This window comes from Taeniopygia guttata, chromosome 1 (assembly GCF_048771995.1).
Source record: "Taeniopygia guttata chromosome 1, bTaeGut7.mat, whole genome shotgun sequence".
NCBI lineage: Eukaryota > Metazoa > Chordata > Aves > Passeriformes > Estrildidae > Taeniopygia > Taeniopygia guttata.
Genome location: NC_133024.1, coordinates 105,044,239 through 105,068,421, shown reverse-complemented (window position 1 = coordinate 105,068,421; position 24,183 = coordinate 105,044,239). Strand labels below are relative to the sequence as shown.

Here is a 24,183-nt window from a genome sequence, read left to right as displayed (position 1 = left end):
TGGAGCTCAGTGGTGAATACACGGGATGTAATTTTTTTAAATTTTTGTTTTAAAGCGGTGAGGGAGAAAAGATGCAATCAAAAACAGTTAAAAGATTTGTGAATGTTACAGCATGGCTGGTGCAGGAATGTTGTGGGGGGATTTGTGCAAGAATTTGGGTGTGGGGGAGCATTGCTTTCAATTCCTCCTGCTGCTGGTATTGCTCAGAAGTAATATAAAAAGAATGAAGAAAAAATGACTGTATTTTGTCCAAACTGATCAAGTCATAACAAGGCAACTGTAATTCAGCCAGTGTGTCTGTTAGGATATCATCTCTTGATTTTGTGTTTCCAATCCTGGGTGTTGTTGGCTCTGCTGACAGTGATGAGAGACAAATCTCTCTGCCTTTGGCAGGAACAGGGGAGTTCACACAGGCATAGTGTGACAGAATTCCCTACATAAAAATTATCCTTGCTAATATAATATAATCATCCTTTAATGAAGTGGTCCTGTGGTTCTCAAAGGATGTATCAAGTGAAGACTGTGCTTTCATCCCACTGAATTATCAGTGTGTTTAGTGTGCCAGTCACACCCGCACCAAGGTGTCACCACTGGCCATTGCTGCTTGTCTTCTTTTCAGGCCTGGTTGTAATTTCCCTTCCCCTTCTGCAGCTCAGGTCAGATGCAAAAGAGGAAAATAAGCCAACTGAGTGCAGTTATATTATTATTTGTTTCAGAATGCCTATGATTTAAATGCTAGTGATCAATTTAGTTGACCTAAATGTAGAGCCAAATTGAAAAATAGATCCTCTGAGCATGTGCAATATTGCAAAACTGCTGGCTGTGTGTGCCAGTGTCTTTCTGTGTTGGTGGTTTGTTGGAAAAGCATTTTGAGTACTTATTTCTGCACATACTCTCACTAGCTGCTGCTAGTCAAGAGGACTCAGACTACACTCTTGATGTGTTTCTGACTAGCAGGCTGTAAATTGTAAAGGGCCTTGTTCACCAGAGTTTGAAACTCTGGCAAACACTTTGCTGCAGATCTATTAGGGATGCTACAGCATTCCCAAGTGTGTTTGAGGCTGCCTGAAACTGCTGAGCTGGCATTTCACTTCAGACGGTGCTCACAATAAGGGCATACACACAAATCCTCCCCCACTGGTCCAACCCCAGAGCTCACAATTAAATGGCCTTTGAAAATGGCAAAGAGGCTTACGAAGAATAGCCTTGATGGAATCTAACCTTTCCTGGAGCTGCCCTTGTGTGCGGAATAGTTGATAATTTTCCGAGCTGAAGATGTTGAGAGGAGAACACCTTTTAGCTAGAGCAAAATATCTGCAGCCTTCTTGTGTTGTGCATGTAAAGTACCAGCAAAGTCTGCCCTGGCTCCATACGGCCTCTCAACCTCCCCAGTTCCCTTCCAAGGCTCTGCTTTTTCCTGCAGGAGCACAGAGGGGTGCTGAGGGCTGGCCAGCCCGTCGCTGGGCTGGTTCCAGATGGGAGCTGGGTGCTCACTGCTGGGGCAAGAGTTAGGGGCTCTACTGGCTTGACTTTCGTGGTCTCAGGAAGAAATATTTCCTCTGAGTTGCAACGAAATTTCAAATTAAAGTAAAAGGGGAAATGTACCTGCCCTGCAAATTCAGTCTTTGTTACTTGAATATGAAGTAAATTAAATAATTCTTTACAAAATGTGCATTTCCTGTGATAATTAATCTTATACTATGAAAGAAAACCACTCTGAGTAGAGGTTTGAGGTTACTTGTATTAAAAATATCTGAAACCAGTTGGAGTCCAGTGTTTCTTTGGCAAAGAAAATTTTATTTACCAGGTCTTACAAAAGCAGTTTTGTATTTTCAGCAGTAGTAAATGCCATAAGCTTAAACCATACATGTAAAACTCACTGATAAGTGATTAGACCTTACGATAAAAAATAAAAATGTAGTAAAATACTCATTGGTATAACTTTGATTTTTGGTATCAGTTTTTCACAAGAAGATGATCCTTTTATTCTTCTATCCCATACAAGCTTGGGATATGTCCATAATATCTATATTCACCTTTACCCGATATCTAATGGCTTTTAAATGTTTTTATGGGGAATCAATTTCTTTGTAGGCTGCCAGGTTGACAGCTATGGAGTCTGAAATTTAGTTTGTCCATAGAACAATTTGTGGCTACCAAATTAATTTCATACAGAAAGGCAGCTTATTTTTGGAGGCTTCTTGTAACTGTTCACGTAAATTCTTGTTCTTGTTTTTGCTACGTGATTCGGCATACAAACCATGGTATGGTTCCTGTTCAAATACACCCCACTTCTGGGGCTATCTGCCTATGGGGAAGCATGCCACGGTGATCTAGGACTGATGTTGGGTGCAAACAAACTGCAAGCCCAGGTCTGTAGGTGTGAATGTTTGTTTGGATCTGCAGCTGTTCACCTGAATTGTGTCATCTCTGGCTACAGGGTTTTCTGCCATGAATGCACTTCCATTGTCTTTTCCTTTGGAGTACTGTTATATCAATAGAGGCTTCTCACAGTAAGTTTTTAGGAATGAAGCTGTTTTTGTTTTTCTTCAAAAATATGCTTTATACCTGGGTATGATAAAAAGTTCTGGTGTTGCATTCTCCCTGAAGAACCTGCCCGCTCCAAGCAGGATAGGAAATGCATGAACTTAAATGTAGGTGGCTCAGATCCACAGGCTTGCACTTGAAGCTACCCAGTTTCTGGGAATAAAAAAATAACCAACCAAAAAAAACCCCAGACTGGGCTGAGATTTCTGAATACAATTGCATCCACCTCCCTTTGCAGGGCTTGTTTTTAACAGAGCAAAGAACAAGACTGGTTTTGCTCTTGTGGCATCCTTCTCCCATTTTCACTGCCTTCAGCCGCTGCAGGAATTGAGAATAGGTGGGAATGCTAAAGTTATTGAGACAGGGCTTGTTTAAAACCCTGTGCTCAACTAGGGCAGCTCTACGGCAGTTTTTTTCTTATGCTTAGTGCTTGTGATCCCTTTCATTCTTTCTTGTAGTTAGAGAGCAAAATCTGGAAATATTATATATAGTAAGCTCCTGAACATATAGAGGTTACTGGGGCAGTAAGTATTCACAGGAATCAAATAAATAGCCTGTCTTTTAAGGCCAAAATTAAATCATACTAAGAAAATCTGGCACAACTTTCTTTTTCCTTGAGTAGAGGTGATGTTGAAGTGATACATTGGAAGTCTTACCTTTTCTTAGTCTATAAAGGGTAAATGTGCTCTTGGGAACATCAGTGCCTCAAAATGAGAACTCAGGGTCTGTTTGTTCTCTAAAACAACCTTGTTGTGCCAATGTTCCAGGGCACAGTGCAGGCCATAGGTGCTGCTGGGTGGTGGTCTGGTCTCCTAGAGCTGGAAGGTGTGTGCTCCAGGAGCTCCACCGTGCCGTGGGTCAGGTCTTGCTCTTCTGCATATGTTCTCCAGAATGATGTGTGCGTGTTGAAGCCTGCATGTCTGCTTTTAAGTAGACATGCAGGCAAATGTATTTGCTAGCAATGGTATACTACCTACGTGTTTCATATATTTATTTTTTCTAAAGGAGACTCACAGTTGTCTCTCAATGCAGCTGAATTCTGTTTGAATTGAATGTGACTTTATTGGCAGTAGGACAGATAAGGAGAATTTTCTTTCAAGCCTTCTATGTTAATGGAAACATAATCATGTTAGCTATGCTGTCATTAAAAAACAAACTCAAAAAGTATAACCTTAGGAGACATGAGTTGCTACTACATCCACTAACACTTCATTCTGTTGACTTTCTCACACTGCCTGTCCTTCGGCAACACGTTGTGTTGCAAAGCTGGAGGCTGCTGACCTCAATGCAGAGACTCTCCAATTTACATTCTGGTCATACTGCAGCATTTCATAACCCCGCTTCAGCTTTTCCCTGCCTCTGCTGCCTGACATTGCACAGGGACCTGCAGGGCCAGGGAAAGGGCCTGGGAGCCCCAGGAAACAGGCGGAGCAGCCAAGAGTCTTTGCTAGAAGAGATTGTCGCTGCGCATGCAGCATTGGCCTAAAAAGTGGTGTAAGCTGTACCAGATGTTTGGTGGATCAGAAGGCAGTGGCTCAGGGATTTTAGCACAGGTGTCTGGACTGAAAGGAAGGATTGGGCCCACTGCATTGGGTGGTTCTTACCTGCTACACGGGAAAGAGTTGAGAGAGCTTGCAGGAGAAAGGAAGTCAAATGCAGATCTCAGTGTCTGGTCAGAGTTTCCAGAAACTCTTTAAGAGCGAAGCCCTTTGAAATGTCTGTCTTCTAGTTTGGAGCAACTGGTACAAAGCAATGAGTTCTTAAGAATTGATGACTTGCAAATGCCTGAAAACATTGACATACTTGCTGTCTTTTTAATTAGCACTACTTTTAATTTTATTTCATGAGTCCTTGCCCGAAAAAAGCGCTCCAGGTTAATGCCTCTCATTGAATGGAGACACGCCTGGCACTGCTGAGCCCCCACCGGAGCAGCTCAGGCTGCGGGCACGGATCCGGCATCGTGCTCTGATGTGCAGCCTGCACCGCTGCTGGGAGATGGAGAGAGAAATTCTCTGTACTAACTTTCATGTTTTGTGTTGTAGCCATGAGACGCAAACGACCTGCTGGGATCATCCCAAGATGACTGAGCTTTACCAGTCATTAGGTAAGGCATCTCTACCAGATGTTTGGTGCTTTTATTTTTTTATTTTTTTTTTTCTTCAACTGAATGATTTGCGAAGGCAAAATTTCCAGAGGAAGCAAACCAAAATTAAGTGAAAGAGAGAGGCAGAGCTTTTCACCAAGGTTAAAATTTTCTGCAAGGGAAATACATAAGGCACACATTTCAAACATGCAGTAGAAAAGAAATTTATTTCATTTAGCACATTTGGAATGTACGCTGGTTTTATAAGGTAATTTGGGTGTATTGTTACAATCTCTTTAGTGAAAGACTGGAACAGAGGTTAGGAAAAAAAAAAATCCTGAATCTTTTCACTGTCTAATCTGCTTTACAAAAGGCACATGAAAAAAATCAAACCAAGCTGCTGTTAATGTTGACTTTTGGATGGTGGGAAGCCAGTTGAAGCAATTTGCCAAACTGTGTTACCACTGCTTTATTTTTAAAGCACTTTCAATACTTAGAAGGCATAGCAGCTGTCATGATGTCATTTTGATTACCCAAATTGCATGCTTATTATGACTTCAGATGTGCCTCTCTGGTGGAGGGTTTTTTTTTTTTTCTAATTTTTTAGCAGATTTGGAATTTATTAACAGAAGCACATCTACAAGATAAAATAGGTTAATCTATGCTCTAGTGTAGGCTGCTTGGCAGGCTATTTAATAGCTAACTCTTTGATTTTAATAGTTGTGTTAATAAATAATAGAGGGTATAATAAAAATTAAGCTATTTTGCTGAAAGAAATATCAGTAAATATGCTGCATTCATTAAAGGAGGTTACGTCTATACAGCACATGTACATAAATCAGCTTGAGCACTAGGACTGTCAGATCTAGCATTCTGTGCAGGCTTATTTGCCATGGTGAAAAATAGCTTAAATTGCCACCTGCTAAACTCTAGTTTAGCTGCTGAAAACAGTCTAATTATGCCAGTGTAATTTATTTCAAGGGAACTCAGGTATCTCTATGGTGCTCTGCAGTTCAAGGCATGCTAAAAATACTTTAGAAAAGTGATTTAAAATGAAACGACGCAGTGTGAAGATTTTTTTCCTTATAGTATTAGTAGTGTGTAAGTAGTTGGTTTAAAAATTAACCAGAATGCAGCTTTGTGTGCCAAAAAGGGATATAAAATGTGTAAGTTCAGGCTAACCAAATGCAAAAGCAGACAAGTAGGGACTTGCTATTTAATTACAATGTATTGCCCCATGTGTCTCCTTCATATTTCTGCTCTTAGAGTGAGTGGTTTAAAAGTTTCAGGACAAATGGTAATTGCAGTTGCAGACATCCCTTTAATACAGGTAGGTCTTCAAACAGTTGCCTGTTAATTGAACTGCACTCTGGCTCCGCAGCCGCCTTTGATCCACAGATTGCGTGGTATTGCTGATACTGTTGTTGGTCAGACCTGAAGTCCTGTTGCAGCTGCTTTTCTTCTGCTAGTCCCTGTTTCAGCCAGAATACTCTTAAATACCAAGAAGTGAAAAGGTAATAAGGGAGAAAAGTGTCCTGATAGATTCAGGTCAGCAGTTCAGAAGACGTGTGACTGCTGAAGTCAGTTTGCATTTAGTTTAACTGAATTTTATCACTGTGGGTATCACCCAAATGTCAGGAGTTTAAAACAGTCTTATTTTTTACCGCATAAAGAAGGAACATATTCAGGCAGATTTTGTTTCTTACTTACTTGTAAACTTTCTTTTTCTCATGCTGTTTTCCTTTTCAGGAGCACTGAATGCCCAGAAAAGCAGTCTTCTATCTGGACTGTTTTATTTCTTTTAGAGTTGTGACCAAACAGCATGAGAAAAATCTGATCAGCAATGCTGATTTTAGAAAAGTATGCATAATAAATATTTTTATGAGTAAACTGTGGTGTTCATATATGTCTACAAAAGATTCTAGACAAAGTGACTCTTTGTGTACTGCCACATGAGTGAAGCTTTGATGAAAGTGCTACTGAATAACCTACTGATTTATTTTATTTTTGAACTGAGTGTAATCACCATTGCCTAACTCTCACACAAGCTGCATAATACAAGTATAACCCGTTTAGTCTTGAACAGAACCCTTGATGTATTTTCAGTGCTTTGCTTTGCCTCAGGTCAGAATGGTAATAATGGGATGTTTGAAGTCTTTTCAGGCTGTTCAGTAATATATTATCTGAGAAGATATTATTAAAGTCGATTTTGTATTGCATACTCATTATATCCTATTATTTTGCCCTCCATTAGGATCCCAATTTTGTTTCTAATTCATATAAAGAAGCTAGTAAAGAGCTGAGTATGTATTCCTTTTTTAAAATCTGGTAGAAAGCATGAATTTGGCAAGCAGGTAAATGCAAAAAGGTGAGACCAAGCACATCAATGCTGTCAAGAGTTTTTATTTCCATTTTCCAACTTCTACACTTAACTGGTATGGAATAATTGTGCTATATGATGTAGCTCTCTATACATGGCTGTATATCATAATTTGCTACAGGATGGTTATTTCTAATTTAAATTCTTAAAAATTACTGAAAGCTTAATCCACATATCCAATTCACATACCTACAAATTGTTGCATTACATTTTGCTAAAGTAGGTGAATTTCAAGTAAGACTTACTGGTTCATTTTTCTATCTTTGGAGGTCTGGGTATTAATAAAAATGAAGCTAAATTACTTGGGAGCATTAGTTAATACTAATAAAAGAAGGTAGCGATGTGCTGTGCACAGTCATGTAACCTCTTCAATTGGGACTGCATCAGAGACAGGAGGAAGAATCTTCAGGAAGAAATTATACAATAATCTGCCTATGAAGGAAATATTCTCAAATTCTCTTGGAGCTCATTTGCTAAAACATAGCTGGTTAAAAAGATACTTGTTAAATACTTAATTGAAATGATGTATGTGTATCAAAAAATTTCCAACTGGTGGTTCTTTATAACAGAGATTTTCCTTTTAAGATGCTAAGGTGCTTGTTCCTGACTATTCATTATTTAAACAATGTAGCATTTTATCAGTGTTACTGAAAAATTTACTCAAGTTGAGCAATTTATACTCTTCTTTAAGTTATGGCTACTTAAAGGTACATAATAAGCTGTTTATATTGAATTATTTACTTGTTTAATATTTAGTTGAAATGGCAGCAGTAAGAAAATGTTGATATAGATTAAATTTTAAAAGAATCATGTAAGTTAAGAACATAGAGAAGAAATAAATGCTGAAATAGGGAAGGTAGTAAAAATCATTATGTGTGATCTTCAAAGGATCAGAAGCTGACAGTCATCCCTGGTTTGTATTTACACCATTATGAACCACTCCTATTTTCTTCTAACTTCCTTCTGAAAGTCTTCAAAGAATCAAGAACTGCTCCAGCTGCTTTTCTTTCCAAAAATTAGTTCCTCTGGAGCAGATCTGCTCTTTTTACACTGTTCCTTTACACCCCCTTACAAATTTTTTCATCCTTCATGATGACTCCAGGGCATCACGGAAAAGGGAATTTGTGTTGTTTCACTGTCTTGGAGACCATGGACCTTTTTATGCAAGGAGAGACAGAAAGAACAGGAATCATAAAGTGGTGTGAGTTTGCTCAATTTTTTCAGATTATCTTCTGAAGTGAACATTTAATGTCAGACAGCTTAGCTCTAAATAGTATTTTGCCTTTAAGCTGAGAATTACTCCAACCTTTGCTGTGATGGCCCAGGAGGACTTGGCTTGTCGTGCCATACTGTTAGTGTCCCCTCCTCCAGCCTTCCTGTGTCATGTCATGCCAGTTCAAGTGTCCTCAAGGTGCATTAGTGTCACCATGAACAGTAATTGCAGTAGCAGGATGCAGTCAGAAATGTTTCTCATTCTTAATTTACCTAATTCTAAGGCAAGACAAGAGAGTGAAAACCACCCTCATCCTTGCAGGCTGCAGTGTACTGGTGACAGCTCTCCATTTAATTTAGAGGATGAGGGGCAGTTCTCTATGGATTACATGAAAGAAATGTCAGAGTTGCTTAACACAAGGTGGGAGAATGCTGGGAGGCACCTCTGAGCTTTCAGCAGCAGCTGCTGTGTGGTCTTGTGGCTGGCTTCTCTTGTGAGCTTCTAACTCCCAGTGACCAAGGCTGACCAGCTTCATCCTCTTTGGTTTGTGTATTTTGATTTGTCCTTCTGAAATGCTGCCTGGAGAGGCTGAACTGCCCCTGGCTGCCATTGCAGTTTGTAGTAGCAACTACTAAATCTTGTATTTGTTGTGAAGTTTTATTCATATTCAGCTGTTTTCCACGCTTGCACCAGTAAGACCCATGCCTAGTGCACACATCAGTCAGTTGAGTTCTACTGCAATCCAGTGAGATTATCCATATGGCCTCTCTTTAAAGGTTGCTTATTCATTCATTTTTCAAGCCCATTTCAAAAAACAGAATTTCTTGGGTTCAGTCAGCCTTGGCTAGTAGTCTATAAAGAAGGTCATCAAAGGTCATCATTCTGTGTGATTGAGTCCTGTGCAGCACACACCTAACAGACAATAAATGTGGCAGAGGTAGAACTTAGGGGTAGCAGTTAACTTGTTATCCCTTGAAAATGAGAGCACAGGTGTATTAGCATGAAGGAGAGGCTCTTCTGGAGAGAATGAAGAGCTGTTCTGTTACAGAATATTGCCAGTATGGGAACATACTGGAGGTTACTGAACTCTTTGTTTCCAAATGGACACCTTTTATTATTATTTTCTAAAGTTTTAAATTTTAGGATTTCCCAGTATGATTGCTTCTCACCAGAGTACATAAAAGGTTTCTGAACTTCCTGACTGCAAACTTCACTCATGTCTCAATCCCATAATGGGATGAGCCAGGTGTACATCAGATCCTTTTGTACATTTTTGTGTTTGCAGGCTGAAGAAAAGACACTCCATTCTAAAACTCCCAAAGGTCATGTCAGTTGGTCTGGTGTGCCAGGGATGCTGGCACATGCTGTGGTGTTCAGCCACTGGGTCTATATATGCAGTCAGTAGTATTGTGGTGCCCTGGGTACCTCCCACTTGTTAATTTGCAGAGGCACTGTTGGCTTTTTCACTCAGGTGGAGAGGCTTAGTACAATGTGTTGGGTCATTTTGTGAAGAGTAGTTAAGCTGTACACAGAATAACAGTTTACTATTATTTATTACCAAAATAGTGTAGATGATGGCATTAGTTATTGTTATAATAAAAGTCAATGGCTGAGACTCAGCTGATATTAAGCAGTGTTACTTGATTAATTTCTTTCCTTTGTGCATTTGTATCATTTGCATTTTAAAACTGCAATTCCAGACGAGGCAATATATGTCACTGTAGGGCACCATTAAAAGATTAATTTACAGGTTTTGGGCAGCAGGAAGAAACCCAGCATTCTTACCAGCCAGACAGGGAATCTCAGCTGTATTGAAATAATGTGAGCTGAAGCTTCTTGAAAAGGCAAAAGTGCCACTAATGTCTGATGAAATATGGAAAATGTAGTGTCTGTGGAGGAATTACTGTCTCTTCAGGACTGTCCAGTATAGAGTTTTTAACATCTGTTAGGAAGGCATTGTAATTCCCAAAATAGGTTATCCCCAGGCAGTGTATTTATGAACACTATTTGATCATGTCACAAACTGTGGCTGAGTAAGGCTTTCATGTTTCTTGGTATATCACTATAGGTTCAAATTTTCTGTCCTTGCACCTGAGAATAAAAAAACCCTTAGAACACTGTAAATCTTATAAAATGAAGATGAGGATTTGACCTGATGACATCTAATTTCTTTAAAGGAATTAAGTTGTTAATTTCAGGTTAATACCACCTGAAGCATGTAAGCTTCTCATTTCAGTTTGATGTCCAGACAGTGAGGTAATAGCTGTCTGTAGGACCAAGTGAAGGGTGTGTGTTTTGCCCTAATTAACTAAAAAAGCAATTATAATAATATTCACAATAATATAAACAAGAAACCCCTTTTTAAAGTAAGGAGGAAAAGTAGTTTTGTCGTAGAAAGGAGTTTATGAGATGCCTTCAGATTACATTGGGAGAGATAAATGGTAAGTGCAGCCTTTGGTGGGAGTAAGCCTGGCCCATCTCAGTGCTTTTAAACATTGTCATACAGGAGAGGATGATTTCAAATGGAACCTCCCAGTCATTCAGCATTCTCAGCAGATGAAGCAGCTGTAAGGGGGGAGTCAGACTGTTTTGAGAACCACTGTGAAAAGCAGTTCAGTTATAACACCTTATTTAAAACTTATTGTCTGGGTTATAGATGTGATTCCTTAAGTGTAAAAACAAATAGCCCCTCATGGTAGATGCTAAACCTCTTCTTAAATAGTTATTTTAGAAAACTTACTTGTTTTAATTTTTTTATTGCTTTTAGTTATTTTACAAGCTATTTTATGCAGCAAAAGCTCAAGAATATGAGAATGTTTTTCCTCTTAATATACTACTCATATCCCAATGTAAAATGCAGAATTTAGCAAGAGAGGATTAAAAAAAAAACCCAAACTGCAAGATTTTATTTGATTCTGTGTCATTAGTCAGTGAGACATTCCAGCAAGGGGTTTGAATCACTGACCACTTCTCTAATGAGTGGGTTTTTTTGCTTGATTATGCACTAGCAAAAAGATCTGCTGTGTGTAATTGCAGGTATTTCTAGAATACTGTAGAAATAGAACATAGCCCTTATGTTTTGAGATTTCTCTCAGCATGCAGAATTATGCAGAAAATGTTAGAATTTAATTATCTTATCATCTTTGCACAGTATTTCTGATTTGAGTTACTCCTATCAGCAGTCTGAACTGAAGTACCCTTCATTAAAGCTGCATTTGTAGTAAAAGCACTCATTCTTGTTCACTGTTATCATGTTGTTAGATAGAGAAAGATACAGATTCACTTGAACAGAGGGGTCATCCATGGCTGAGTGGTGGGAAAGTCATGATTTCTCTTTGCTCTGGGATGTAAATATGTCACCAAATACTCCCTCGTGATCCTTGCTTCTGTCAGTTCCTTCCAGGGGCCAGGTGACCTCTTCCACTGCATCGTTGTTTCAGACCGTAAATAGATTATGCTCTTGGGCATTTACATTGTTTTGTTCACAGCTTGAAAGTTGCCTTCTGAGCAAGAAGAGGGAGTATTGTTAACAACTTGCAGAAGTTTCACAATACAGCAAGAGCTTTCCAGCGCTCTGACCGCCTCAGAGAATGAGGTGGCACATACTTTCTGCGAGTGGGAGGAAAAGTAGTGTGGTGCACTGAGCTCCTCAACCTGCTCTGAAATGATAACAGTCTTGGAAGCAGAGCTTGATGGGGCCTGACTCTTTCAGTGGGCTGTGTGGGGATGGAGAAAGCAGCATTTTTTTTCCATTAGGATCAGGAAGAAAAAAAGCAAAAAACAATTTCGCAACACAGAGAGGTAAGAACTACCTCTTCCATAGGCTTTTGGAAGGTTGCTGCTCCTTGAGCCCCCTTCCTCCCTCCTCTGCCTCTTCGCAGCAGGAGCAGCTGGGGTTTGAGCAGGCTCCTCACTCGAGGTTCCCCTGCTCGAACTCAGGGGTGGCTTTATGTCCAGTGCCCCCCAGCCTGGCCAAAACTCATTCCCTGGCAGTCTTGTGTTCTGTGGTTCATTTAAATGGGTCTCATCCAGCAAGCCAAATGTTAGGAGGGGCCTGGGCTCCTTTCTTTGTTACCCAGAGCAACACATTTGTTCCAGCAGTAGCCCCAACCGCTGACAGTTTCATAGGATAGGGAGGGGAGAAGCCAAATCATTAAGATGCAGTGATCTTAAGTGACTGTCACCATCTGGTAAGACAGCTGTCCATCAGGAGCGTGGAGGTGGTGGCATAAGGAAGACAGAGGTGAGCAGCTGGCACAGGGACAGTAACTGGGTGCAGGCTAATCCTGGTGACAGCAGCGAAGGTGGCAGTGGCAGTGTGCGATGCTCAGCCTTGGCTTGCAGAGCCAAATGAGCAGTGGTGCTGCTGCTTTTCCAAAACCTGAGATGAGGGCTCCAAAATGAGCACCTGGCATTGCTGCTTCATCATTTAGAGCAGATGCTTCTTGGCAGCAGTGTCGTTAAGGTTGATGATAAATTCAGTGTGTATTACATATACAGGAAAATAGATGTAAACTGTAGCACTTGCAGGATTAAATGTCTTCACGGATTGTATTTTCTGCCTTGATCGAGGCCTGAAATATGCATATATATTTACTCACATTTCTGAAAATGTAAATAATAAATAGATAAGCTTCTTTCAGAACACTCAGGGAGAATTTAAGAAAGGCTTCTTCATTTTGTCAAATGCTAGCCATAATATTCTTTTACAGGATACAGATACAGATTTGCAGGAAGGGTACAAAATGTAATTGAATTCATGGTGTGTTTGTGAGAGACCGCTTTATTAATTTCCATTTAAGACAAATTAGGTCTCTTTATTTAACTCACTGTATTCTACGCCACATAAAGGACCTGTCAGGATGATGGTGAGAGACAGAGTTAACAGGAGCAATACACAGAAGTGCCTATTAAAAAGGTGTATGCAACTGTGCAAAGAAAAATAAATTATACAAAGCTGAAACTTCCTTTTCTGCTCTAAGACATGTTTCAGAAACGTTCCACAGCTTTTATTAAGGTATTCAAAACTACCGAATTATCATACCTCATATTATTCATTCAGAACAGCTTAATTAAAATTAATGTAATTGAGATTATATTCCCTCTGCTACCTATACCTGTACAGCATTATAAATGATGTTGGGATAGCTATACCCAAGCTACCACATTTCAAACAGCTTTACAGCATCTTGGCTTGTATGCTAGCAAGGAAATGTTTTGTCTTTCCCTGTTTTTCATCATATTCTTTTTCTAAGGGTCTGTCAGGCTTAGAGGAAGCTTATGAGCTAAAGGGACCTTTATTTTGAGCCACTACATTTTTTCCTCTAGTGTTCTTTTTATATTTACATTGTAGTTTACATTTTCTAAACACTTTCCCATCAGTAATTCCTTAGGCTCCATGGGTTTCATCAGTAAATTAAATGCCTTCAGCAATGTTGTCAGGTGCTGAAACTGGCTGGCACAAGCTGTGTATTTCTGTTCTGGAAAACCCTTAAGTTGCAATATGCCAAGCAATTTCTTGGGAATGATTCTTAGGCTGCACAGGAGTGTGTGTGCCCAGGAATTAGTTGGGTAGGTGGCAGGGCCAAGAGTGTTTGTTCAGTGGTGGGTGGCTGCCCTGTAGAGTTTGAGTGTGTCCCCTACCACTCCACAGCTGCTGGCAGTGCCCCTTGGGAAGCAGCTTCTGTGCTCTGGTCTGGTGTGCCTTTGTCCCCCGCAGTGTCCAGGAGGTTTTGCAAGCCATGGTTAAACTATTCAGTGGGGACTTGTGCTGATGTCCTTATTTTGTTAAATGTATGAGGGCAGCTTAGCAAGAGTTGAGCCAGACAATATCTTCCCAACTGGGTGCCGTTCCCTGTCATGCTGCCAGAGCCACTGGCTCCCTGCCATTTTGCAGGTGGGGACCTGGAAACTCTCCTGGCTGGGTGAGCTGGCATCTCTCCAGAAAGGCTCTACATCTCTGGGCATGGCTGGGGCCTGCTTAGGTAGAAAGCACAGAAGTTTAATTGGATGTTTTTAATAAGTTTTTTGTTTTAACAGTAGCTGAGAGTCACCTCTTTTTTCCTGGGCACAGGTTTTCCCTTGGAGCTGCCTGCACACAGCCTGACTGGTGCATAAGGTGGGCGAGGAAGAGTTTCAGGGTCTTATCTCCCTCACAGTGCCTTTGGTGTGAAAAGCTCTGCAGTATTTTCAGACACACTGCTGCAGTCACTGATGTTCTCCTTTCAAGTACTCTTTAGTTCAGTACCTTTGAACAAAAGGAAGTAGCACTTTAGGACTTAGTGGGGTTTTTTGGGATAGTTGATTGTCAAGATTTGAGGTCTTTAACTCAGTGACATTTCTAACAATTTTTTCCACCTCTGCTCTTTTAACCAACAGGTATAGTCTTGCAGTTCAACATAAGAATGTATTCATGAGTCTGGTTATTTCTAGTGTGTAAAGCTAATCTTTTATTCTAATATTGCCTCCCTACAGCTGACCTGAACAACGTCAGGTTCTCGGCGTACAGGACTGCCATGAAACTCCGCAGGCTGCAGAAAGCTCTCTGCTGTAAGTACCTGCCTGTGCCTCACCCTCTGCCAGGAAGGCTCCATCACCAACACACAAGTTTAGTCACAGATTTCAGACACAGAAAAACACTCCCACACATATCCCCCACTCTGCCTGGTATTTGGACACCTCTCACCTGAGGGCCTCCTGCTGCCACCCGTTTGCATGATCGTTACAAAACCAGAGTGCTGGGTGGTCTGCAGATCTGTGCCTTGTAAGGCAGAGCAGCAGTTCAGAAATAAAACTGAACATATTGTACATATTTCTTATCTTTACACGCTTTACCCAGGTATGTTCCTTGTGCCATGTCACTGTTCCATGTCCTGTGTCAGCCACAGCTTTGCAGCTGAAAGGAAAACAGTTGTGGTGTGCTGGGAACAGTGAGAGCTTGGGTGAAATAATTGCTTTAGAGCTGGAGTTGCTAATGATTTGTTAAGTTGAATCTTGAGATCTGAGGGGTTATTGCCTTTAAATTAGATCATCGCAATAAACATTTAGCTTCATTTTTCCCCAGCTTTCAGTTGTGTTGAAAAGTCTCTCATCGGCTGTTACATTAGTGATGTGCATGTTGGAACATTTTAATTCTCCCAGCTGCTGTATGTTATTCTACTTTTCACTAGAATTACATTTCCTTTTCAGCTTATTGTAATCTGATAGCTAAATAATTCACTGAGAGTTTTCTTGATAGGCCAGTCAGTTGCCAAAGCAAGCAGTTTATTAGGCAGTTCAATTGGAAGGATTATTAAAATATTTTAACATTCACTATTTAGCATTTAATTACAGGGTTAAATTTCTGACACAGTTGCAAATGTCTCAACTGTTGATTTATCTCAAGTTGGATTTGTGCTCACATGCTTTCTGGAACTGTATCAAACCTTGGTATTTTTGAACGTGTTTACTTTTAGGCTTATAAGCATGGGTGAGTTCTGCTAAAGTGTGCAGACTTAATGTCTGAATGTATAAAAAATAAGGAAGAAAAGGAAAAAATAAACAATAAGTGAGAAGTCTTGTATCTTAATGAAAGATTTCAACATGAATGCAGTGACAAAGAAGGAATTACGATGATTAGAAATATAAACATCTTTCCATGGTACAGCACTTCTACCAGACTCACTGTGGAAATGTGGTATAAAGAAATTGGAGTGATATGCAGTGAGAAGTATTCGTAATCAGTGCAGTGCTGAAGGAAACAGAATTTTTGGAATTAACTAGCTGGCAGTGCATAAGTGTAACTTGTAACAGGTTTTTATGACTGAAAGTGCAAAACTTTGCATCCCATTTTATCTGTATTAGAATCATAGAATATTCTGAGTTGGAAGTAACTCACAAGTATGATCCAACTCCCAACTCCTGGCCCTGGGCAGGACACCCCAAGAATCACACCCTGTGCCTGAGAGCACTGTCCAGATGCTTCTTTAACTCTGCCAGGCTGGTGCTGTGACCACTTCCCTGGAGAGCCTGTTCCAGTGCCCAGCCACCCTCTGGACGTAGAACCTTTTTCCAATAGCCGAACTAAACGTCCCCTGACACAGCTTTAAACCATTCCCTTGGGTCTGTCACTGGTCACAGAGAGAAAAGATCAGTGCCTGCCCTTTGTCTTCCCCTGATGAGGAAGTTGTAACTGCAGTGAGGCCTCCCCTCAGTCTCCTCCAGGTGGAATCCAGTGAGTTCAGCCCCTCCTCACATGGCTTCACCATCCTCACTGCCCTCCTTTGGATGTTCTCTGACAGCTCAATGTCTTTTTTGTATCATGGCACCCAGAACTGCCCCCAGCACTGGAGGTGAGGCCGCCGCCCCAGGGCAGAGCAGAGCAGGACAATCCCCTCCTTGCCCAGCTGGCCATGCTGTCCCTGATGCCCCCAGGACAGGGATGTCCCTCCTGGCTGCCAGGGCCCCGCTGGCTCACACCCAACTTTCCATCAACCAGGACCCCAGGTCCCTTTCCCTGGCACTGCTTTCCAGTCTCTCATTCCCCAGTCTGTACATCCAGGGCTGCCCCATCCCAGATGCAGAATCCAGCACCTTCCCTTGTTGAATTTCACATGGTTGGTGCCTGCCCTGGCCTCTCATGTGTCGAGGTCTCTGCAGGGCCTCCCTGCCTTTGAGGGAGTCAGCAGCTCCTCCCAGTTTTGTATCCCCCGCAAACTTGCTCAGTGTCTCTTCCAGTCCTGTGTTCAAGTCCTTTATGAAGATGTTGGAAAAGCACAGGGCTGAGGATGGAGCCCTGTGGAGCCCCTTAGTGACAGCTCACCATTCTGATGTCCCCATTCACTGTAACCTTTTGTGCCCCATCTGTGAGCCAGCTGCTCACCCATCACACAGTGTGTTTTTCCAGCTGGGGGCTGGACATTTTGTTCAGAAAGTTCCTGAGAGAAACAGTATTGATAATTTTACTGAAATCCAAAAAGATTACATGAACTGGCTTCCTTTGGTCAATTATCCGGGTTACTATGTCATAAAGTACTGGAATGGTCTGCCCAGGGAGGTGATGGAGTCACCATCCCTGGATGTGTTTAAAAACAGACTGGATGTGTTTAAAAAGACTTGGTGCCAGGGTTTAGTTGAGGTGTTAGGGCATGGATTGGGCTCAATGATCTTGAAGGTCTCTTCCAACCTAGTGATTTTGTGATTCTGTGTGATTATGTGAAAAGGAAATTAAATTTATTAAGCAGGACTTTCCCATCACAAACCTGTGCTGGCTGTGACTCTGTGGTCCTTCAGGTGTTTTTCAGTAACTGTTTCCTACCATTTAATAACTCTGGACTCATCTTAGACTTTTGCATTGGGTTTGTGTGGCCAGGTTTTGGTAGCAGGTGTCTCCAGGGGTGGTTGCCCTAGGAAGCTGCTAGAAATTTACCCCATGTCTGACAGAGCCAATGCCAGCCACCTCCAGGACAGACCTGCTGCTGGCCAAGGCCAGGCCCATCAGTGGCAATGGAAGTGCCTGTGGGAACATGTAGTTGAGAAGGGTGTGGGAGAAAATCTGCTGCACAAGAGCGGCTGGGAAGGAGGAGGGGAAATACATGAGAGAAACAACTCTGCAGACACCAAGGTCAGTGCAGAAGGAGGGGGAGGAGATGCTCCAGGCGCCAGAGCTGAGATTCCTCTGCAGCATATGGAGAAGACCGTGGTGAGGCAGCTGTGCCCCTGCTGCCTGTAGAGCTCCCCAGTGGAGCAAGTACCCACCTGGAGCCTGTGGAGAGCCCCATGCCAGAGCAGGTGGGTGCCTGAAGGAGGCTGTGACCACTGTGAAACGCACGCTGGACAGGCTCATGGCAGGAATTGTGAACTCTTGGTGAGGAGCCCACGCTGGAGCAGGTTTGCTGGCAGCACTGTCTGTTCCCCAAGGACTGAATCCTGTGGGAGGGATCCACTCAGGAGCAGTTTGTGAAGAACCGCAGCCAGTGGGAAGAGCTTGCGTTGGAGCAGTTTGTAGAGGACTGTCTCCCGTGGGAGACTGCACAGTGGAGCAGGGAAAGAGTGTGAGGAATCCTCCCACTGAGGAGAAAGCAGCAGCAGAAACAACGTGATAAATTGACGGCAGCCCCCATTCCCCTGCTGCTGCTGCAGGGGAGGAGGTAGAGAATTTGGGAGTGAAGATGACCCTGGGAAGAAGGGAGGAGTTGGGGGTTGTGTTTTAAGATTTAAGATTTATTACTCATTATCCTCCTCTGATTTGATTGGTGATGAATTCAGTTGATTCTCCCGAGTCAAGTCTATTTTGCCTGTGACAGTAACTGGTGAGTGATCCCTCCCTGTCCTTACTTCGACCTGTGAGCCTTTTGGTGTATTCTCCCTCCCCTGTCCAGCTGAGCAAGCTGAAGTCAGTTCATCTCTTGAGGTTACATTTAGGTAAATTTTCAGAGAATTGGTGCTCTCAGAGACGTGCAGTGGCACTAACACTGATTACTCTAGCACATTCTTCATACTTGTATCTAAGGAGAAGTATTTAAGGAATTTGGTTAGCAGGCTTTGTTCTCACAAATATTTTTGCCTGGAGACACCATCATTGCATTTGTGTATTCTATCATTTCAGTGTCACTTGTGAACTCGGTTCAATTAGGTTTTTTTTAAAACCTCAACTCATTACAAAATTATTTTTCTATATTTTGGCAATAGTAGAATTAGAGCACAGTGCTGGGTTTCAGGGCTCCTACGCAAAGCCAAAATCACACTTGCAGTAGATGCTGCTTTCAGTGCTTACTTTTAATTTCTGTTTTAAAATTTCATGAGTTTTTAGAGATATATATATATCCGCATATGCCTGTATATATCTATATATCTTCTTTTCTGCAAACTTCATAGAAAACAGCAATTTTTTCTACTGAGGAGTACTCTAAAAATGTGTGTTTTATAGAAGGCCTGCAGAAGTAAAGGTGCAGCCTATTTCTCAGTATCAAGAGTAGAAACACTCCAGAAAGGGATCTGTACTTAGCTTTACTTCTTATTAGTTTATAAATCAGCTCAATGAGTATTTAGACACTAGGATGTTAAATCTAAAGAAGAATGTGGAAAATAGCAATCCTTAACAAGTAAATGCTTATGTGTTATTTAGTGTGTGGCTTTATCATTTCAGCCTTCAAAATTGTTGTGAGAATGCCAGGTGTAACAATTGCACCGGGTTTTTTAAATATACGGAATCCTTTGATAAGCACATCAAAGCATGATGACTTTCTTGTTTTGCTACTTTTAAAGATCTGATCTTCAAGTGCAAACCACATCAGGACATCATGATATCAATAAAATGAGATGTATTCACAAACTTTGCTTGGAAATGCAGCAAAAGGAAATATTCAAGAACTTCTGCTAGGGGTCTTTTTTCCTTTAATTGTATGCAGACTAGATTAAATATATATTTTTAATGTGTCAGCCAGCAGTAGCAGGTTACAGAGAAGATGATCTTGCACTCTGGGAGAACCATTTATACTTTTTATTACCAGCCATATGTTGAGTTTTCCCTAATTTCAGTTTGTGACCTCTAGAGTGCACTTTCTCCTGCCTGTTAATTGGCATTTCTGTCCTTCAACTGGTTACTTATTCCATGTTGTCTTTTATATTTTCCTGCAATCTGGCAGTGTCTAGTTAAAAATATCCTAACCTCTTCTCTATTCCCTTAGAGGCCAAAGAAATATTTATTTAAATGACTTAGACTTCAAAGTAAGCTAGAAGTCACTGCTCACACAGATTTTGGAGGCAGTTTTGGAATTTTGAATAGAAAAGTGTAAAAGGGTGGCAGAGGACCTGCCCCAGAGAACCAGAAGCGCAAAGCATAAAATGGTGTGGTTTATTTCATGTAAAGCTTTTCAAATCACTGCATGGTGCCAAATACTCAGCTCTTCAATACATATCTGACTGTGGAGCTTGTCTTGTGCAAGTTGGTCATTCACAGGACCACCACATCTGCTTTTAGGAAATAAATATGCCATTCTGTGTTCTGGGAGAGGACCCCACACACCCATTTCTTAAGTCTTGGTGGGAAAGGTGAAGGAACATCTTAATGTGATGAAGGCCAGAGCCTTCCTTTTTCCCACAAAAAGAGGTTCCCTAAAGCAGAACGTGTTGGCAAGCGCTTTTTGCTTGTTAGGAGATAATTGTGTATTACAAACTTCAGGATAGGACAGGAGGTTGATGAAGAATGGGCTGAAAGGCTTTTCAGAATGTGCTGTTTATTAACGGGAAGAGCTTTCACAAAGTGGAATGACCCATGTTTAGCAGTAGCTGCATATATAATTATGCTGTCACTCAGACGCCTGAGGGGTTCATTTAATTACCGTTGATTCGTAGTCTCAAAGGAACTGAGAGTTCAGCCTAAAGCTCAGTTATAGGTGTTGTGAGGGTTGTGCTCTATTTTCGATTTGACTAATAAATTCTTAGAAGAAAAACATCTTTATGAGACACTCAGGAACGGATCTGATGCTTTTGCAGAAAATAACACTGACCTTAGCATTGCTGTATTTTTTATGCTGGTAGGTTAAACGTAATATTCCAAAATACTTTATTTTAATAAATATCTATATGTTAATGTGACAAAAACCTAAAACTCCAATAAAACCCTGCACAAAATCACGGAGTCAAAGTTAAATTTCTGTATATAATAATAGGGATAGCATTCCATGGTTTCCTTATTCTCTCTAGCACTAGGTATGTTAGGGCCAGAGGATGAAATTTTCAGAAGTGCTTAGGGGATTTAGTAGCAGAAGTCCCTATTGATTTCCAATGAAATGTATACTCTTGAAATTCTTTTGGCAATTGCAAAATCCCAGCATACTGTCCAAGCAGCATTGCAAACCAGCCCTGTGGGCAGCTAAAGTATTTCTCATCTCCCACTAGGACATCAAAGGGGCAGTTTCATCCTGGGTAAAATAGGATGCTCGAGTGTGAATTTGCCAAATGGGCCTTTAAACAGGATCAAGTTCTAAAAAAAATCCTATATGGTGTTCTGCATTTAGCCTCTGCTCATTATGTAGGGTTTTTTTTGATGTTATTAAGAGATGCTGCTTACCAGAACTCAAGAAAGCACATTTTTTATTCCAGTGAGAGAAAAACTAGTCTTGCAGTTGAGTCAGTTCATTTCCCAGTTTTGTGAAGAATTTCCTGGGTGATTTTGGGCAGTTCATTTTGGACCAGATGCTGCTGCCTTGGGTCATACTACATCGTGCTGCACTATGTGACTGCTCATGGTCTGGGCAGGATTAACAGCATCTGGGCCTCGCCATCCCCTTTGCTCACACTCTGGAAATTCACTGCAAGGAGTCACGAAGTGTTTTCCTGTGGCTGCCGGAAGATTGTCATCAAGGATCTAATCTTTCTGATTTCCTTTGTTCTTGTTCCTGCCTTACTTTATAAACCAACATCCCATGATTTTGTATTCTCTAAGTGTGTTGCTGCTTGGTGATGTTAGTTTGCAGAGGCTAAGAATGGAGAAAGGGAAGTTCAGTTTTGCCCTGGACATCCACATTTCAAAATTCTTACTTAAAACTGACTTAATCTGGAACAAAAATCAAGTTTTTAAATGTCTGTGACAAAAAAACTCTGTTGCATGTTGGCTAGTAAGTTTGAACATGCCTTACTCTGTAATGCCATAGAGATATTTATAATTATAAATTCTATTCAGAATTAAAAATGAATATATGTAATTAATAAATATTGAAACAGGACATTTAGGGTTTCCAGAACCTTCTTTTCACTGTCTTCACTAGAGAAAAAGTAACAGAGAGGTTAATCACAGTTCAGCTATGATTTGTTTGCATATTCCTTGTGGAGCTTGGTTTGGTTAAGATTGCTCAACTTCTCTAAGAAATGGGCAGTATATCTCAGGAAAGCTGATGACCTGTGCTATGGTGAGAGCACATTTGGTGAATGCAGTAATCAAATATTAGCATGTCTATGTGTAGGAACATAAAGCACAAAATACATGGTTCTTACTTGCACAGTAATTTGTGTAATATTTCCATAGGACCCAAGAGTATAATAAGTACTTTACAGCTAAAAATTAAACTGATGCACACTGGTCTCTAAGGCCACAGCTAAATAGCAGTGCATCTGTAGGAGTCCTGAAACCAGTCTTGCATGTGACTTTCAGAGGACATTTTACATCCTCTGGCCAGGCATGTAAGTCAAGTACAGTGCTCTATTTACTTTTTGGATGTGGGTAATACAACCACTGTTTCTCTTCTGTCTTAGTGGTTGTGTATTATTTTTATTCCCACAGTGGATCTCCTGAGTCTGTCTGCTGCCTGTGATGCCTTGGACCAGCACAACCTCAAGCAGAACGACCAGCCCATGGATATTCTGCAGATCATTAACTGCCTGACCACCATTTACGATCGACTGGAGCAAGAGCACAATAACCTGGTCAACGTTCCCCTCTGCGTGGACATGTGCCTCAACTGGCTTCTGAATGTCTATGACACGTATGTATGGGGGGCTCTGGACATGGGAGAGCTCCAGAAGCTTTCCCAGTAGCACAAGGGCAGGGAGAAGGTGTACTGAGCTGTTTGCCTAGCATGGGTGGCTTGGAGCTGAAAAAACAGGTAGTTGAAGTGAAAGTTTAACAAACCTAATGGTTTAATGGCTGCATTTAGCTGAACCAATCCAGCCCTTGGTTAGGTTTACAATCCTGGATTTACTAAGCTATGTACTAAGAGAGCTGGAAAACAACTTTTTAAGCAGATTTTTGTGTTCAGACCAATTCTGTGACTGCATGTCTGTCCACAGTAAGTCATGACTTTACATGGCATTTTAATTTATTTTGATAAAGAAATCCAAGAGAATTATCAAGAAGCAACAGAATGAACACCATATAAACCCTTGACTGTCTGTACTTCTGGATGTTAAACCTTTTCAAATATGTCAATTTTCTATAGATTTCAATCTGTCATTCTTTCTCAAAGATGGAAAAGAGTCATCTCTTGTCTAATGTGCTTAAAACCCTTAGCTGTAAGAAGATTTGAGAAACATTTAATTCAAAATTTAATTTTAAAAAGTGTACCCATCAGTATAAACACAACAGACTAAATATACCTGAAGAAAATTAATGGGTATTCATTTTAAGTGGGTTAATGATAGTGCTCATGATGCATAGTCAAATTCCAACATATGTTTGTAAGCTCATGTTAGAATAAGCCATTATATTTGTATTTGGTGAATTTAATTTTTTAAAAGTCAATTGTGTGTTTATAAGGTTTTTATCGGCCAGTTCCAGCCAGACATGCTCATTTCTGTGGCAGAATAAACATTAACCTGTAGAATTGGAAGGTCATGGGACAACTACTGTATTTCCATTGACATTTTGAACCATGCTGTTGTTATAGGGCCATAACATCGTTCTTCCATCCACCCTTTGTCACAGCAGTGAAGCTTCAGTGATCACCTGCAAAAAAAAGTACAGATTTGTACAGATCATGTCTTCCTGAAGGATCACCTCCAATAAGTCTTTTTTTTGTGACATCCCCTGCAGCAGCTGCAGTATCTTCTGGATTACCCAGATTACATTATATTTCTTTTATAGTTTGCCAGAACTAGGGAATGGGGCCATATTCATTCAAGAGACAGGTTTTATTTGTTTAATCTGCTTTGGCTTTCACAGAACAGTGATCCACTTCTTAGTTACCATGAACCATAAATAGCATATAGATGTAGACTTCTAGTTAGTGAAAACAAAATGTGTGTTAGGGATATTAATCTGGTATCAGTCATATAAGAGGCAGAGAGGGAACTAAAGGTCATTCCACAAGCTGCTCCTAAGCTGAACTGTCCAGTTTGGATGTGACATGTGCACTAGTCATGTCTAGTCTAGCTTTCTTTATGTTGCACTGTGCTGCAAGTACAACATTAGAAATTATAATTATCTGCCTCCAGGCAATTCCGTAGGTATGCTGGGGAGCTGCATATTGCAGGGCACAATGGTGT

The 24,183-nt window shown here is 40.9% G+C and overlaps 1 protein-coding gene across 27 annotated transcripts in view; it reads left to right on the top strand.

Annotated features, from left to right (window-relative positions):
* The window catches only part of DMD (dystrophin), a 1,135,802-nt gene that overhangs the window by 1,053,138 nt on the left and 58,481 nt on the right, over positions 1–24,183 (top strand). For all 27 annotated transcript variants that reach the window (XM_072937290.1, XM_041719931.2, XM_041719926.2 and 24 more), the window contains 3 exons: positions 4,590–4,651; positions 14,698–14,772; positions 22,484–22,685. In XM_072937290.1, the coding sequence (XP_072793391.1) occupies positions 4,590–4,651; positions 14,698–14,772; positions 22,484–22,685 (339 nt within the window). The remainder of the gene's footprint in view (positions 1–4,589; positions 4,652–14,697; positions 14,773–22,483; positions 22,686–24,183) is intronic.